Genomic DNA, 18,915 nt, shown 5'->3' on the forward strand with positions numbered 1-18,915 from the left:
AATTGAACAGATAAATAGATACCTACAATCTACTCCCCCTAAAAGTATCCAAAGAATAACTAGTCCAAGAGAAACACAGAGTGAATAATATTTTTCGATGCTTCCTTTAAGAAAGAAGACTCTTCTATGGGTACGCTTTCATACTTTATTGGGTGGACCATGAGACTTTCATGCATATAGCAGTGGGCGTCTTTAGCCTTTTGCGAGAAAACAAAAGCCTTGGTGAAAGCAGTTACATGGTTAAAGCCTTAAAGGAGAGTCAAGCGTTTCAATCATTACCGATTGTAAAGTTCTGGCAGACAACATCAACAAAGCAAGCACACAGGCGCTTTGGACAGCAGAAAACACTTTGCAGGAAGCCAAGACAATTTTAAAAGAATTACCCCAAGCCCAGGTGAAGTATATAAATAGAAGACACAACTCAGCAACAGACACATTGCCAAGGAAGCAAGGACAAAGAAGCTACAACATATGTCTTTGTAGTTGCAACAAAGAGTCCAGAAATCTAGCATTTATTCCATTGTTCTTGATAAAAATGAAATTCGCACTTATTGTACTATGTTTGCTAGTTAATATAATTTAACCTTCTCATCAAAAAACCAAGTTTTTGAATAACATCAAAATATTTTAAATGAATAACATCAAAATATTTTAAATGAATAACGCATACTTAAACATACGCCTCTACTGTTTGAATCCACTCAAGTCTCACTTCATCGATTTCATCCTGCTCATACGTAGATTTAAGGAAAGGCTGCAAAATATTAGAAGTCCGTTAGGAAGGCCAACACAAAGACTAAAAGGCTGAAAAAATAAATAGCAGGTTGAAGCTAAAGGTTCTCACCTCGCTCTTTGTAAACATTTTTGGCTCATCAATTTTCTCCCTCATAAACTTCATTATATAAAACCCACATTCCACACTGTTTTTCTGTTTCGGACACTGCAAATCACAGGGAAACAGTGTCAAATTCGTCGAATATGTGAACACTGATAGATGTTAACTCAATTACCTTGATATTATACCAAATTGGTGATGACCTCACTCCATCTTTTTGCAAGCCTTTTCAGACCACTTTTAGGATAAAAAGATTAAAAATATAATTAGTAACAAACAGCCGGTAACATACAAATTGGTAAAACCTGAAACACTAACAAAGTGACAAAGGGTTTGATGTTATATCGAGCTGGGAGCCCCGATGGATCCAGCCAATAGCAACTCATAGCGACCATATTTATTGCGATAAGAAGCCAATGTGCCCCCCTACAATTAAAGAGGTGATAAGTAGTTTGTACATACCATCACATTCGGTAAATGTAAATAACTGAATATATATTTCAAACGTACTCTGGATTGACAGGAATGAAAACCCAATCGCAATTTGTATTCATCAATCTTGAAGTTATTATTTTTGACAAATCAGCATCTTTTGCAGCGCTTACTGATGCAGGGTTTATAAATTCATATTTGTATTGAATCCCTCTCTCCGTTAACACATCGTAGAGGTTCCTGGAAAGATTGAAAACCAGCGAGTATGTTACGCCGTAAGAGCATTAATAGCTTTTAAGTGCATTTAAAATAAGGGTTCTTACCTAATGTATGCCATGATGCAATTCTCAGACAAATGTTCCATATGGCAAATATATCGAAAATCATCCAGGTCAAGATAAAGCTCCATCTCGGTACCAAAGACTGCCGCATCTACTGGTACTGATATGAAAGGAATGCTGCCAGACAATTTTTGAGACGCGCTGTTATAGAACCTCTGGAAGGGTGAGACATTCGAATCCTAACAGAGAAGATGATAAAATCTGTTATTCATGGCAAATGGAGTTTTTGACCAAAAAAGAAACTAATCTGCACTGATGCACACAAGAAAACCATCAACAGAATAGAAACTTAAGTAGGACTTTGCATATTCATGTATGCTTAGTGTAGCCTGTGAATGCCCTAAAGAAGTTGTGAAAGACATTGGTGACATATTACATTGGCTACATACATATACATAGCTTTCAAAGAGAGGAATTCGCTGAACATAGTCAACGAGCCTGGGACGGAAGAAAAATGTATCACTAGTAGTAGTAGTGTTCGAATTTGAAGCAACCATCAACTTGATGAAAACTATTCTTCGACTTACCTTCACAGATCTGGCTACATGCCTTGATGAATTTACTTGAGCAACAGGTACGTTTTCCTCATCATTTCTCCAAACCCTAGACTGAGATCTGCCCGATGTCTATAAATAGAGAAAGGATAGAGGAGAAAGGTAAAAGCACTATTTTGGCTAGACATAGAATTTTACATAATGCACAAAACATACCGAAGGTTCGTAGTTGTTTGAATTGGCTCTGTCAGAAGATGACGCAGGAGAGGTTCCCTACACAGCATGAACATTGGTGTAGATTCAGAAAGAAAAGGGATGTCTACACAAATACCAAGCGTCAATTAATTTCTCAATGACACAGCAAGAAAATAGCACAAAGACATACCAAACTTTCATTGTTCTTTAGCTGGACCCTGGTAGAAGTCGATACAGGCCCTTTCCCCTATACAGCATGTTTGGCACACAGGGAGTTAAGAACAGAAATTAAGAAACAGGTGCTTTTACAAAGAAGTCAAGACTATAATACTTCACACACCAAATTTTCCTTGTTGCTTATGGGGATCCTAGTGGAAGTCAATGCAGGCCCTTCCCTCTGTACAACATGGTTTGGCAAGAAAAGATACTCAAGAGAGGGAGTGAGTGAGGGAAGTGAAGATTATGCATTTGACATACCAAATTCACTTTGTTGTTTATGGAGACTCTATTGGAAGTCGGTGCAAGCCTTTCTTCCTATACAACATTGTTTGGTGAGAACGAGTTAAGAACAAAAAGGGAATAGAGATTATTAAAGAGGAAACAGAATACTATGCACTTGACATACCAAATTCCTACTGTTGTTTACTGGGACCAGAGTAGCTGTTGATGCAGGCTCAACCCCCTATACTACATGGGTTGGCAAGAATATAAAGTTAATGGATAGCTACATAGAAAACTGAAGATTAAGCATTTGGCATAAGAGAAATTACACAGAAAAGTGAAGGTACTTCACTTCACATACCAAATCTTCGTTATTGTTAGTGGGGAGCATGGTGGACACTGATGCAAGATCCTTTCCCTACATAACATCGTTTGGCAATTTCAGAAAGTCAAAAAGAAAGAGATGATTATACAGAAAAGCGAAGATTATGCACTTCACAAAAGAGAAATAATGTCAATTTACCACGGTACTGAGCGAGAACAGACTGATTCATACTTGTAATATGTACATGCATAGAATAAAATAGAGTAAAGAGGTAAAATCCCTTTTTAATGATACACAAGATATTACAAAATGCATAATCACATACCAAGTTTCCACAGTTTATTAAGGGGAGTTTGTTAGAAATCGACGTCGGCGACTTCCCCTGCAGAGTAAGGACTTTCAGGCAAGAACAATATCAAAGTTTAACAAATACAGAGTGCGTAAAAAGAACACTAAAATACATCGTAAATAAGCAAAAGTGTAAAACTATAACCTGAATCAATAATGTGTAGAATGCCACAAACGTCAAAAAAATAGAAATAAATGTCAGAAGTTGATGACATGACTTCCCCTACAAGGCATGGACATTTCCTCTAGCCTTAAAGGATAGTGAGGAAAACTACTAAAAGAGTCAAGCATATTACGTAAGAAAAAGGAATCTTACGTTTTGTATGAAGTTGGCAAGCATCTCCTCTAACCGTGAGACCATGTTCTGAGTATTCAAAAGTTGATCTTCCACTTGTAAACGGGAAACTCTCTCTTCTTGCCACTCGTTCTCAGCCAGCTTTCGTTGCTCATATTTATCAGCAACTTTAACTGCTTGACATTTAGGCTTCTGAAAGAAGGCCGCCTGAGTTTCAAACTTTCCAGTGCCTCTAAGTGGAGTTCTTACAGCCATTATCGGCACTTCGATGTTCCCATCACAAACTAGGGACCCATTGTTTACTTGCTTTTTCAGTTCATCCTGCACAGACGGCAAATTAGACATTTGGAATACCTTCGGAGTATAGCATCATATACATATGCAAAGGATCTCTTTCTGGCCTCTTTCTTCAACTTATGATAACCTCTGTTTGTTCTCTGGTAACCTCATCAACATACTCCCCATTTTTGTTCTGACGTGCTTTCTTCCATAAAACACACCTATCCATTTCTTCAGGGGTAACTTCTTCACTTTTTATCTATTACCAATATAATGTAAGAACTAAGAAAAAACTATATTACGTTTTGCATGACGTTGGCGAGCGTCTCCTCTAACCGTGAGACCATGTTCTGAGTATTCAAGAGTTGATCTTCCACTCGTAAACGGGACACTGTCTCTTCTTCCCACTCCTTTTCAACCAGCTTTCGTTGCTCATGAAATTTAGCAGCAATTTTGAGGGCTTGACGATTAGGCTTTTGAAAGAAGGCGGGTTGACTTACAAACTTTCCAGCTCCTCTCACTGGAGTCCTTAAAGCCAATGTCAGCACATCAATGTTTCCGTCACAAACTAGGTAAACTGTAATTTGTACGCCAATTAATAACTTACATTCATATTCTTCATCTGCTTTTATAAGGTGATCTTCCATGTTGGGTTGCTCGGCGACGGTTCCCGAGGCTGATAGGACAATCAGGAAATAAGTACAACAGAATGGTCAGGACACAAGTAACTAATCTCACGAGCTTTACGCAGATGGAATGGGAAATTGATTCATGTACCCTACAATCACCATATTCACGTATAAGGTTGGCGTAGGCTCAAGTAGGCCCTTTTTTGGATTCTTGTTGGTCTTTGTTGAAAATATCACATTGTTTATAGCAATTTAAGTGTTTGAGAAGTTATGGTGCCTGTAACTAATAAGTAATAAGTCTCGCGGTCAAATGCCAATATATCTAAACACTGGCTTGTAAGATAACATAACAAACATTGTAAGCAAAACGATTCAAACCATATTCTAATAAGAATGAGGAACGCTGATTCGGCAAACTCGCAAACCTTATAAGTTCTCAAAATAAATCACACTTCCAGAAGTTGTACATTATCCATCAAAGAGAGATGGACATATACACAGGTGGGGTTCAATGTTCTGGTCTAAACGAACGAAATCACAATATACCGCTCTATAAAAACATGTCTCTTAGCTAATCTCTAAATAGAGAGCACAAGTAAATACAGATGCTTACTTTTTCTTTTGCCTAATGATCTTGTTGCCCAATGCATCTCATCCTCTGCCATACCAACAGGTGCCGCCTACAAAAACGAAAAGTAACTTATTTAAGAGTGCATTGAGTAATATAATTATTGAACTGTGTGTGTGAGTGAGAGAGAAAGAGAGAGAGATAACAACCAGCTTACATTGGAAGTCTGAACCACCTTATCTTTTTTCTTCTTTTTGCTGTTGATGCTATCAACCTGCAAACCAACAGACTATCACTGAAGTTCAACATAAAAGACATGATTTTTCTTTTACTTTTTCAGAAGGTTTAACTATCAGATTACCACAACATCCTTTGCAGTTTCACATTCTGGAATATCAACAGGAACTGATCCTTCGTGTTTGTGATCGTACATCTCACAGTTTTGGTTTGTAACTTCACATTCTGGAGCAGCAAGAGAAACAGATCCTTCCAGCGTCTCGCCATCCATCTCATAGCTACTTGATGATTCGTGAAGCAGTCTTCTAGGGAGGAAAACATAGACAACCCAGTAAGAGATCTTTGAAGTAAGTACTCAGATAGAATTCAATATAGTGAACTTTTAAGAAAATGATGCACAGGAAAAATGAAAGGAGGCTGGAATATTTAATGAAACATCTATAAATATAGACAAGACGGTCAAAGCATGTGCCTGCCAGTATTATGCGTCGACACCAATAAAACCATTATAAAATTGGGCCCTACAATTGAAATTTCTGAGACACGAGAGTGGGCATATTCAAATATTGCAAATAAGCAATAAATAAATTTGCAATTGGAGCACCTCTTCATGTAAAAAAATGTGTCACTCTCTCTAAGCTTCATTAGGAATCCTAGATTGCAGTGTAGGAGATCAAAAACGCCAAACCTACTTAGCTGGATGCATATCCACCCAAAGTGGAAAAAGAAAACACAAATTTTGCTGCTGCTAAGTTGTAAATGGATCTAACTTCTTTAGATGAAGCAGTACTAAAAATCGATCACTACTTTGTACACATGCACTACTTGACTAGTATAACATATACCCCCGAAAAGAATATCAGATGTTCATAGAAGATATCCATGCCAACTAGCCAACATTTAAACTTCAAGGCGCTTACTAGATATTGTAATATATATTCACAAGTTTAAATATCTTCCTTGGTTCGATCCAGTGTGTGTCCATTAAAGAACATGAACTTCCGAAGACAGACATTACTAATTTATCATATCTAGGTAAAACACAAACCCATCAACATGCCCCAGTTCATCTCAAGTATCTTTCTGGTTCAACTTGGTTACGAAATGAAGAGAAAAATTCACTTCTTATAAATTTGAATTTCTCTTTACTTTCTTATTTCTAATCCCTTATGATGCAATGGATTTGAATCGTAAATACCAAAAGAATAATCTGCACAATAAGAAAACACAATACACTTTTTTGCACGATTAATGACTAAATGAAGAACCATATTACTCGAAAAAGTGACAGTATCTCTTTTTAAGAAACGGAGGGAGTATATTACAACTTCAATAATCACTAAATTGATGAGTATAATCCAAGTATCCATCACTAAACATGCCTAAACCTCGAGCATCTACGAAGAATGAAATGTAAACCATTTGACCTTCTACAGGGACAGTAGATATTGCTCAAACTATGACATAATTCATCCTTGTTTTTTGATCAACAGTAATATTCATTCCTATGTAATGTGTATTATAAGAACCCTTTATTTATCATTCTATACATTATCACGTTTGTAGGAATTTTATACAAAGCTTTGTTCTGCCATTTTTAAATCGTCGGAAATTACAGATGTAAAATTGGTCACTTTCCTAAGCTAACTCACTAAGACTAGTACGTGATTCTAAGAAAACTGCGTATGATAATTTTAACGAATAACCCAAACTATTGAGTAAGAACATCAAAGGATTCCTCCAGAACTAGATCACAACAGATAGATGCAAGCAAAGAGTATTGAGTCAAGGAATGTACGTTTGCCTCCGCGGTCCCTTCTCCAAATACCTTTTCTTGGCAGTAAGAACCTACTTCAACAAAAGATAAGAGATAAACAAAAGATAATCAAGTGGAAGGAAATCATTCCAAAGTAATCACACCACATCTTACAATTTGAGCAGTAGCCGACCGTGCGTGAAGTTCAAGCCGGGTGCGAAGAAGGGCGGGTTCCTAATAAATGATGAATCGATTAATTACTAGAAACAAAAATGTTAATCAGAATGAATTTACAGAACAAACCCCTAATAAGAATACATCTCCAAGAGAACTAGTATCACATATTCATTTGTGTGTGTAATGGGGTTTGGAGTTTGGACTACATTCATCTACTAACCCCCAATTTCTTTACCCTTTTGGATCTTCTAACCCTGGTATCATGTTAACTATCTTGAATGGAAAATGCAAACCTACTGTGAGATATATTTCTGTGATTTCTTTGCCTAATTTACTTCTATGTAATCTTTTGAGACAGAAAGGGATGAAATCAAAAACTAATGAAATTCAACAAAATGGTGATAAAAAAAATGAATTTCTGAAAAGAAAACCCAAACCCTAACTAACCTCAAAGGGAGTAGAAGTCGTATATGCTTCCTCCTCCAGTTCTTCAGCTGCAGGAGCATTGCATGTTTCCATATTTTCTTCAGCATCATGATAATCCTCCATCTCAACAACATTCCCACGAATTTCATCAAAACACCTGGCTTCTAGCTCCCGACCATCAACATTGTCATGATCGTCGTGTTGTTGCTGCTGCTCTACTTCTGGTTGTTGTTTGTTATTCTTAATCGATGTTCTCTTTCTTCGAATCACTATTGCACTACTACCTTGATCAGCTAGACTTCTCTGTACTTCTTCTATTGCCGCTTTTGTTGCTGAACGACCTCTTCGAACTCCACTACGCAACTCTCGCATCCTTCCACTCAATTGAAAACCCTAATTTGCCTTCAAAGGAAATTAGAAACCCTAATTTTGCTCAATATCAGGAAGCGTGAAGAATTTTGCTCCGAGGAATTCATCGATCAGGAAAATGCATAACGGGTTAGTATTAGTGGTAGGAACTGGGAAGCTGAAAGTATTTTGAGTTTTGGGGGGTAATAAGGCTACGGCCATGGGAATTTAAGAATTTTCAAAAAGAAAATGAATCTGTCAAGCCATGTGGAGGGCTCAGGGTACGTTATGACATTAACGCTGGCGTCATACTATTCTCTAGGTCTGGGTCAATTCCTGCCTCGCATCGAGTCAACAGTCAGACCATTTGTTTTCTTTTGAGTCAGATCGACTTTACTTTATGGGATCAAATTACTGACTCGCATATTTTTGAGTCAGTTCAGTCAGATGTAACTCAAAACAAACATATTGAGTCAGATCCGGATGAGTCAAGCGATTTTAGTCAAATCCAGACGACTCGGATGAGTCAGGAGTAAATAAACATGATGTAAGGCCCGTTCCAGTGTACCTAGCATTTGGCGTGGTTTACCACTTTTGGATCCACTATGGGTGTGGCAAAATGGTAAACATATCTGGCTAAGTGGTAGGTGCAATAGAGACTTCCAGGGATAAAGATTTCTTCGGTCGGTAATCTTCATATCCCTCGTTAGTCATCAAATCGTCATAGTTATAATGATCATCGCCCGTTGCTATGTCAGCGTTTAGTGATTCATCATTCAACCGTCAGAAATTCAACCCTAGAAATACTCAACTTCAAATTCATTTTGATTCCCACATAAATTTTTAAATCTTCTATTCTAAAAGAAAACATTGACTACACATCGCTAGTTTTCGCTTTGTAGTCTATTAAACTTAATTATTTCTAAAGTTTCATTTCAATATGGTCAGTTCTCGCGTCACCAACATCGTCATGGATCGCTTCACTTTGAAAGAAGAGGCTTCTCTTGTGCGATCCTGGATATATGTTGCAAGTGATGTAAACTTTAAATTAAACTTTTAAATTTTGGGATAGTCCAAATTTATGTCTTTCGAAGAACATATTCGATACTTCAACATTAATTTTCCTTTATCGATATAAGGATGTGAGAAAGTGTGATGTGAGAAAGATAAATCTTACGGCTGATAAATCATCCTAGATTGTCTATTGAAAAAATAGTGACCATCTTACTAACTCTTTTTTCTTTAAACTTTATTTCTTTGATTTAACTAAATTCATATCAATGTATTATTTATATATGTTTTATCAGAAAACTAGAACTCAATCCAATTTTTTTGAAGCCAACGGAAGATGGTTTAAGCATAATATTTATTTTGAACTCTATAAGATTCATGTGTATGGATTTAATGATTAAGTGTTATGTTATTATTATGTAATGCAATTGTGCTTTTTGAATTAAATGTTTGTCTAATTAAAACTTAGTAAAATGTTGGTCTAATTTCACAAATAAAAACAAAACAACTACATTAGAAAAATTAAATTACATCAATAAACTATTGATTTCCCTGACCATTTCTCTGACCATTAAAGATCCAATTGGTCAGGTTTCCGGATCAAAAATGTTGTTCAACGTAGCAGAGATCGATCCGGTTTGAGACTCACTTGGTAGTTGAGTCTCATCAAAATCGTCAAAAAATCTTGAAAAGTATCGGGCTCATTCGGGTAGGGGAGCATGATAGCAACCTACAAATGGGCGGTGAGCTTGAAATGGGTGAAATGATGATGTGTTGAGGCAATTGGGATATATAAAGTGGATTGTATAACTACTTCAATGTTCAAGCCACCATCAGGAGTCATAGTGCCAGTTAGTAATTGGTTGAAACCTCCAGGAGTTGTTTCCATGTCTTTGACTTCATGACCTGCTGGTACTTGAGTACCTACAACTATATTTGGAGTAGAACTATCTACCATTAAGTTTGAAATAAAACGACTTCTCAAACTTTTTTGACTTCCATGAATTCTTTGATTTCACTGACCTCCAACATCAGGACTTAGACATATACCACCATGACTAGGACGTGCACCCCCATGATGGGAATATGCCGGAGTAGTGAAGTCAAACATCATTGTCAGAGTACTGCTCAGTTGAACCCACCAAGTGTTGGGTATGTCAAGTTTGGTTGTCATTGTAGTTTCAAAACTCAAGTCGTTTAATAGGTGAACTAGAGCCAATTTCGTTAGATTAGACTAGGAACAATAGAAATATTAAAACTTTCTCTAGTTACTCTCAAAGATCCGAAGATAGATTGAAGACAATGGAGATTCAACTTGAGGTTAGTAACTGCAGACTTGACTTGTTCAATTTCTATCTTTGTTTTTTCAAGTCTTTACTCATAGGAAAACATAACAAGGAAAGTTATATATATGAAACTTTAAGTACTAGAAACTTGATCATGTTATTGTGATGAAAGTGTCAAGGAATAATATACAAGTTGTATCACAACTTTGGCATATTGAATTAAGAAGTATATATAACGCTTATCTTTTGAACTTCGTAATTGCGACATAAACACTATCTTTCTAACCTTTTTTCTTGCTTGGTAATAATACTTTTCATTAAACCAAAAGAGTAACCAAATTACAATTGACTCAAAAAAATTACTGATTAGTCTTACACTAAAAAAGAATCAGCAAAATCTAAAGTTCTAAAAGAAAGGGATTTCAATTGTTTTAATGAAATCTGGTTTTCCAGTGTATATTTTGTATTCTCCATTATTCAACCCAACACATATTTTGGATAAATAATCAACTATGCACAAAGGACCATTGAAGCTTATTGCAAATTTTATTCCATATAGTAATAGCTATCCAAGGAAGTTTACCATTTTGAAAAGCAGCAATCGCAGTACTATAATCTGTTCTAAAGCATACTTTCAGAAAGTTATTAGCAATTGCCCACCCACCTGTACATAATACTGCCATTATTTCAGCTACGAAATTTGTGGCAGCTCCTATACCACAAGTAGTTGCAACCACTACATCCCATTTCCAGTCCCTACTAATAAAGCCAAAACCACCAGCTCCAAGATTCCCCCTTGAAGCTCCATTAAAACAAAAGAATAAGCAGTTTTGTTCAGGCAGTTTTCTCCACTTTAAGTTCAAAGTCTTTAATACTTAGAGATCATAAGGTGAATTCCACATGTAGCCTTTCATCCTGACATCATTGTCTATTATGAGCTATAATATTCTCTTCTTGAGTTGCTCTGTATTCCAGTGTCCCTCATCATAAACTATGCCATTCCTTAAAAGCCAGAGCTCTTCAAGGTTATTAGTGATGTAGTCCTCCAAATTTCCTTCATTGCAGGACTTTTTAATTTTGCAAAACAGAATATATCTTCTAAAGAGTAAGGGTTCATGAAGTTAAAAATCCCACCCAACCATTTTCAGATTATTTCATTGTGATTACAGTACCATAAAATATGATCTAAATTTTCTTCATCTTGTTTACAAAATTGACATCTTGAGACCATCTGGAACTTCTTTTTCTTCATATTGTCATCGAGATGAACAAAGTTCCTCACAATTTTCCACACATTATTATATATACTAGGATGTATGTTTGGATGCCATACTTGGTTTGCCCACTGTTGAGTTGGATATTTTTTCCTAACAATTTCACAACATAGAAGGTACATGTAATGCTACCACACTAAATCCTTCTATCTCCACCATTTTCCACCACTGGTAGCTCATTTGCACCAAATAAACATGCAAGTTCTGGAGGAAAAATCCACTCGCCATTCTGCAGAAGATCTGAAACTATCAAATTTGACTGAGTTCTCATAAAACTGTTATATGGATATAATCAGTGAAGGTTTTTCTTTTATCCAAGAGTCATACCATATTGAGATGTTGTTACCATCACCAACCAACCATCTTGAGTTTTCATCAACCAGTGGAGATACCCATTTCATACCATGCCAAATTAAAGATTTTTTTATAGTAATTAATCCACTTTCCCTCAGCATTCTGAAATATGTCTTGAAAGAATCTTGCCCATTAATCCTCTCTATTTTGCATTTTCTAAAACATTTTCATTAATATAGACTTGTTTATTACTTCTAATCTCTTAATACCCAACCAACCTTCTGACAATGCAGCACATGTCTTATCCCATTTCAATGTAACAGTTTTTCTCACTGTGGGATCTCCATACCACAAAAAATTTCTTATAATATTTTCACATTCTTTCAGTGCACGTACTGGACATTTATAGATTGACATCTTATAAATGGGGATACTGCAGAGGACATATTTCACTAGAATTAATATTTCTTGAAAGGAAAGCAGTTGCCTTATCCATCATGCAAGCTTGTTTTGAAGCATTTGGACACGACCCCCCACATGAGAAGCTTTTAATCTACCAGTGGATAGCATAACACCAAGATATTTGTCAGGGAATGCAAATAAAGTCATATTGCATTCCTCAGCAAGTTGAGTCTTTCTAGGTTCACCAGTTCCACCTATGAAGCATTTGCTTTTAGATAAACTCACAATTTGACCGGAAGATTTTTGATAGTCTTCTAACATTCTTATCAGTCTTCTTAAACTTCTCTTGTCTCAATTACGGAAAAGGAAGATATCATCAGCAAAAAAAATGTGAGTTGGTTGAATTTCATTTCTGTTTACCATAGGCATTAGTTTTTTTATCCATCACCATTTTACTCAAGGATCTGCTAAGAACCTCTTCTGCAATGACAAAGAGAAGAAGAGAAAGGGGATCACTCTTTCTTATTCCTCTACCAACACCAAAATATCCTACAAGACCTCCATTTATGAGAACTGATTTTTTTTTGTAGATTTTAGTATTACATGAATCTAGACAATAAACTTCTCATAAAAACCAAAAAATTTCATAGCCTGGAATGGGAACTCCCAACTGAGTGAATCATAGGCCTGATTAGTAACTAGTTTTAATCCCACGTTTCCTCATATTCTTTTAATATCCAACTCATTTACTAGTTTAAGGACAATCTGTTCCATATTCTCACCCTTTATAAATGCTCCTTGTTGAGGTGAAACAACCTTTTCAATTAATAAGCTTAATCCAGAGGTAATGATTTTTGTGGAAATTTTGAAACTGATATTCATTCATAAGGCCAATTGGTCTAAACTGGTTTGCTCTTTTAGCATTTTTAACTTTTTATAGCATCATCAAGAAGTTCAAATTCATACAAGAAGGGATAAAACCTCTAGACCAACAGCATTGAATTGCCTTTACTAAATCATCTCCAATTGTTCTCCAAGAACATCTGTAGAACCATCCACCAAACCCATCAGGATCCATATCAAAGACCGCCTTCTTGATTTCCTCATGTGATGGAGTAGCTTCTAACATCGTATTGTCTTCTAACTGTATAACTTTAAGAATTGCTGTAAAAAGCTCCTCCACCATATGTACTTCTTCAAAATTGAATTTCTATTCAAAATGAGACAACATGACATCGAAAATTTCTTGTTGACTTAAGACAATTGAACCATCATTTTTTTTCCAACTCCATAATAGATTTTTGAACTTGTCTGATTTTGAGCTTAACATGGAAATTTTTTGAGTTTGAAGCACCTTCCTTCATCTATTTAACTCTTGAATTTTGTTTCACAATCTCATTATTCTGTTGAGTTAATACTTCTAAGAAACCTCTTGTAATTATGAGTCTATTCAATAAAACATTATCCACATGATTCTGATCAGAAGCTAGTGCATCAGACATTACTTCTTCTTCAGCTTTTTGAATCTTCTTCTTCACATCCCCAAATATTCTCCACTTCCAATCTTTTATCACCTTCTTCAGATATTTGAGTTTATGGAGAAAAATAAAACCAGGATTACCTCTTACCTCCACTTTCCAAGTATCCTCCACTACTTTAAGAAAACCTTCATGACTCAACCAAACTTTAAGAGATCTGGATGGTACATTTAATGGCTTCATAGTAGTAGCATTAGCTCCAAAAAGAACACCATGATCTGAAGTACCCCTTATACCAACCTTATATCCCCATCTAGGATAAGCATCCAACCATTTGACATTGAAAACAAGTCTGCCAAGATTACACACAATATTTTTTGCACCCACTCTACTATTACAGCAAGAGAATTCTAATCTTGTTTTAGGAGCTTGCATCAGTTCACAACTTTGTAGACAATTGTTGAATTATAACATTGAGATTCTTAGAGGACATCTTCCACCTTTTTTTTCCTCTACACTAAGAACGACATTAAAATCACCAATGACCAACCATGGTTGCTTTCGATAGTGAATCTTCATCAAATTTCTCTTTAATTCTTTTCTATCCACTGTTAAAGAAGCAACATGTACACCAGTAACTAGATATCCACCCCCATCTACTGTAATTTCTTGTTTAGTATTCGATATAACAACTGGGTCACCAATAGAAGAACTCCAAAGAAGCCACTATTAAACTTACAAGTCTCACTTGAATTATGTATTACCATACACTTCATACCAGATAGTCTAAGTTTTTTAGCAACATCATTTTTAACTCTAATTTTTGGTTCAGCAATCCACACTAAAGAAGTACAAGAATAATAAACAAAACTTCTAAGTTTTTCAATGGCTTGAGATCTTGTTAAGACCCTGACATTCAAGAAAAGAATCTCATTGAGAAGTGATTGATTGAGAAGCTTCAGGACTTCTCTTACCTTGATTTTTCTCGCCTCCATTTGTTAACAATATGCCGTTGTTATTAGTACTCTTAACTAGTTGAGTTGTTATAATACTAATAACCTTATTTACTTTTCCTTTTGTCAAATTATTTGCATTCAAAGATGCCACTACGTACCCGAGCAACAAGGTGGTTGAAGGTTGACCATATTACTTGTTGAAGGAGCATTTGAGCTAATCTTGAGAAGTTTATCAACTGAAAGAGTAAGAAATTTTTCTTAATAATTTTGAATTCCTCATTCTTGTATTGTAGAATATGAAATCTCTTAGAAGAAGACTCTCCCTGATTTAATATTGGAGGAATAATTGCATCAACTAATTCATTCTCACTAAGTTGATTATCATCATCAACAATTTCAAAAAATTTAGTTATACTCTGTTCTGGAGGAGTGAAACATATATCAAAATTTTCAATACTTGTTTCCTTTACCTCTTTAGGTCTCCATTGTTTCTTTAGTTTGTTTACATTCATCTCCACATCTCCTTCCTTCTGAGCCATTTCACTCCTTTTAGTTCTACATTCTGCAACAAAATGACCTACAACTCTGCAGTGATTACAAAACTTTGGTAGTTTAGGTACCTGAATATTGTTTAAATTTAGCATACTTGGTCTCTACCCAGATTTTACTTGGTATAGATTTTGCTAGATCAACCTCCACCAATACACTAGTAGCATAATAACTCATAACCCTTTTTAGAGTAGTTTCATCAACCTTAATTGCTCTGCCTAATTAAAGTTGTTCCCATATGTAAAATTATACTTTGTTTCCAATATTTAATGCTTAGGCCAGGAAAATTAACCAAACAAAAGCTAAAGAATATTTTTGAGCACCAGGATTGAAATCGTTCCCATAGCTTATGCTTCAATAATTGATTCTCAACTTTCCTTAAACCTCCCTAGATAGTTTTTCTATCAGCATCATTATCCAATTTTATTACAAAGAAACCTTTACCTAAATGGAATAACTGGAGAGTACCTTTGAGGATCTATTGCTTCTGTAAAACCAATTCGGAAAGTTCCATCTTCAAATTTATGAAATTCATTCTACCAATTAAACTAAATCTCCATTCATTTAAACAATCATCAATAATTTCATAAGGAATAAACAAAGGTGGCACAACCGATTGCTTCTCCCTCCGATTGTTGTTCGATACATCTCTAAAATCTGAACTGAAATTTTGTGAAGTGGATATTCAGAATCCATTTTTACTTGTTTTTTATCTTTTTCGACAAGTTTAAAAACATGTAATGGTCAGTATCGCCATAGAAGTACCACCAATCATCAGATTTAACCTAATGAACACCTGAATTAATGAAGAAATTCACAAAAACGAGAAAAATTGAAAATTGAATGACCCATTCAGGTACCGAGTTCATCGCCGAGTCAGTCACCGATTCTCAAGTGAATATAACTTGAGAAATAGGTGGTTCAGTCTTCACTTACCTTTTGTTGATGAAGTTCTCCAAAAGCTTCGGTTGATCTTCGCCTTCAAACGGTAAAACGCAAATGATGACTGGTTCATTTATCAACTACCTCTATCCTAGACCGAGACTTAACTAATTGTAGACTAGAAATCAAGATATACTTTTGACAACCAAATTTGACAACAAGCTTGATGTAGCAACACTTGTGAGTTCGACCGAGCAATGCTCTAACAATCTCCCCCTTTGTCAATTTTAGTGACAAAACTACTAATACATATGGATAACAGAAATAAAGTTTGAAAAACTCCACGATCCATTATGCCTTGATTTCCTTGGTTTCTTCAACTCTCTTTGAACTCTTCGTTGTTCCAAGTCGCAATGATTTTGAACGTGTTCAACTCAGCATCGTTGTTGTTGAATAACCGATTCCATAGCGATAACAACTTTGAAAATTAATATTCTCAAATGTTGTTATACAGAAACATAGTATTATTATCTTCTCTCAAAAGTTCAATTGTATCTCAACTCTGAAGTAATACTACGGTGATATGTTTCTCCCCCTTAATCAATACTTACATATTTTGTTTAATAGGTAAACCTATTGCTTAAATGATTCACTCCCCCTTATATAATGATCCGTAAACCATACGTATGCAGTACGAAACTACTAAATAATATTCCCCCTTTTTGTCAATAAAATTAACAAAGGTACGAAAATCGCGGGATCATACTGAATACAACCAAATGATATCCCAAGCTTTAAGGAAGATGGAGATACTACGTAATAACATAGTTAAAATGTAACTCCTCATACCAACTTATCACATAGTAATAAACACTTAGCGTTCATCCTAGAAGATTAAAAAAAAATACAAGCATCCCTTTTATAATTCCACAACCACACTTCCCACAAAGATATAACAATTAAGCACAAGTTCATTTAAGAACTCTCCCCCATAAAATGTCATTCCCAAGAGAACAACATTAGTGACCTTACTTTTGTGAAAAAGAAGGACTTTGGCGGACATTAACAAATCACAAGGATTTATATCCATAGTATCGACATAAATTAATCTCAAGGCTAGTTACGAACAACGAGACAATGTTACTCGATTTTACTCAACATGAGAGAATCTTACGGAGTGTGTCAAGCAGCAAAACACGAAAGTGTGATCACAAAAAGATCAATACTGCGAGAAAATCTCAAAGAGTTTGTTCTATTTTCCGTTTATAAAAACATAATAGATTTAACTTCTGAGCATATATGAAATATTAGCTCGATTCACGAGGACGTAAAAGCACAAATATTTCACAAGATTTTTTGCAATAATTAAACTAATAATGATTACATACTGCAAGTTCATCTTCCAACAACTCTGGAATTTAAATAAATAAATCTAAAATCATGCAAGATGAATAACGTTGGAACTAGCTATGTGTAATCACAATTTTTGCTATACCAAACCCTAGTTATCCTTCTCAAGAATAAAATCCTCAAAAGAAATTTCCTAGTATTTGAATTCTTTGAAGAATTCCTTGTCATCTCTAAACTCCTTATCAATGACTGGCAAAGGAACATACGGTTCATTAATGAAAGAGTTAGTTCATGCAAACCTGGTAGGCTATTGATTGACAAGAACATCTTGTAGTTTGAGAGATTTCTATAAAAACTTATTCATTCCCTGCACCTCCTTCTTGGTTTTCTTAAGTTCTCCCAGAAGATTTTCAAACCTTTTATGATTGGAGTATTCTGATATAGGTTTCTTCTGATTCTTCTTTTTCCTCTTAAGAGAAGAGACCGAAGGAAGAGACATTTCTTTCTCCATGTTACTTAAAACAGTATCAACAACCATTGGAGCATAGGTTTCACGAGAAGATGTCGTGCTTGGAGCCTCCATGATTCGATATAACAAAAAAATGGATTTGTGAAACACAAATGAATGGCTCAACATGCAAAGCTTCTTGTGAAAGAGATATGAGTCTTGAAGAAGAAGACATTTATCATGCAGGATTTCAGAACTCTTAAAGGTTCACGCGCTGGAACATAAAAACCTAAAATGGAATGAAAATGTTATCCCTTCTTTAAGTTTATTAGATCAAAATTTACAATACTATTACTTGAGACATTGAATATGATGAACAAATAGTGGATATCCAAGTAATAATATTCAATTTTGATCAAAAGCCCTGATGTGCAAAGTTATTATCTCTTCTAAGGGAACGTGATATAAGATGCACATTTCAACACAATTATTATTATGTTGAGGTGAGCACTAGGTTTATCACCACCAGATTCCTGCACAGAATTTACAATATCCTTCAAGACGGACTATTTAGTCCGGACTTTTCTCTTTGTTTGAGATTTGTCCTTATCCTTCGATCAATAAATCTCTTAGAAGACAAAAAGTTAACTTTGTGTACCTCAGGATTGGACTTTTGAACAAGTTTAAGCGCATTTGCCAACCGACTAGCCCTCAGTTGCAGTTTGTTGACATACCTTAGCTTATGTTTGTATTTGAAACATTGTACGAGTCTGTGACTTTTACTGGTACAATAAGAACATGTCAGATTGGAGATTGTTTTAGGAACAACTTTAGCAGTTAAGTACATGGTACCTGAAAT

The 18,915-nt window shown here is 35.4% G+C and overlaps 1 protein-coding gene across 1 annotated transcript; it reads right to left on the reverse strand.

Moving 5' to 3' along the window:
• Positions 1-496: 496 nt before the first annotated feature.
• Positions 497-8,333, reverse strand: LOC113340918. Its single transcript, XM_026585966.1, has 23 exons — positions 7,800-8,333; positions 7,350-7,409; positions 7,218-7,267; positions 5,544-5,724; positions 5,400-5,456; positions 5,228-5,294; positions 4,593-4,661; positions 4,288-4,505; positions 3,728-4,027; positions 3,389-3,445; positions 3,100-3,156; positions 2,923-2,979; positions 2,775-2,831; positions 2,638-2,694; positions 2,488-2,544; positions 2,319-2,375; positions 2,136-2,234; positions 1,591-1,787; positions 1,346-1,507; positions 1,154-1,261; positions 1,024-1,072; positions 845-940; positions 497-754 (listed from the first exon to the last, which is right to left on the reverse strand). The coding sequence occupies exons 1-23, from the start codon at positions 8,148-8,150 to the stop codon at positions 671-673; spliced, it is 2,547 nt and encodes an 848-aa protein (XP_026441751.1). The 5' UTR covers positions 8,151-8,333; the 3' UTR covers positions 497-670.
• Positions 8,334-18,915: the final 10,582 nt, after the last annotated feature.

This window comes from Papaver somniferum, unplaced genomic scaffold, assembly GCF_003573695.1.
Source record: "Papaver somniferum cultivar HN1 unplaced genomic scaffold, ASM357369v1 unplaced-scaffold_24, whole genome shotgun sequence".
NCBI classification, from domain to species: Eukaryota; Viridiplantae; Streptophyta; class Magnoliopsida; order Ranunculales; family Papaveraceae; genus Papaver; species Papaver somniferum.

What these genes read in the sequence shown, in the direction of transcription:
- LOC113340918 (XM_026585966.1), bottom strand. Translation starts at nt 8,150, where the DNA reads ATGCGAGAGTTGCGTAGTGGAGTTCGAAGAGGTCGTTCAGCAACAAAA. An exon ending in GGTCGGCTACTGCTCAAATT is followed by an intron (nt 7,268 to 7,349) that starts GTAAGATGTGGT and finishes TTGTTGAAGTAG; the next exon opens with GTTCTTACTGCCAAGAAAAG. An exon ending in TCGCCAACGTCATGCAAAAC is followed by an intron (nt 4,028 to 4,287) that starts GTAATATAGTTT and finishes CCGTCTGTGCAG; the next exon opens with GATGAACTGAAAAAGCAAGT.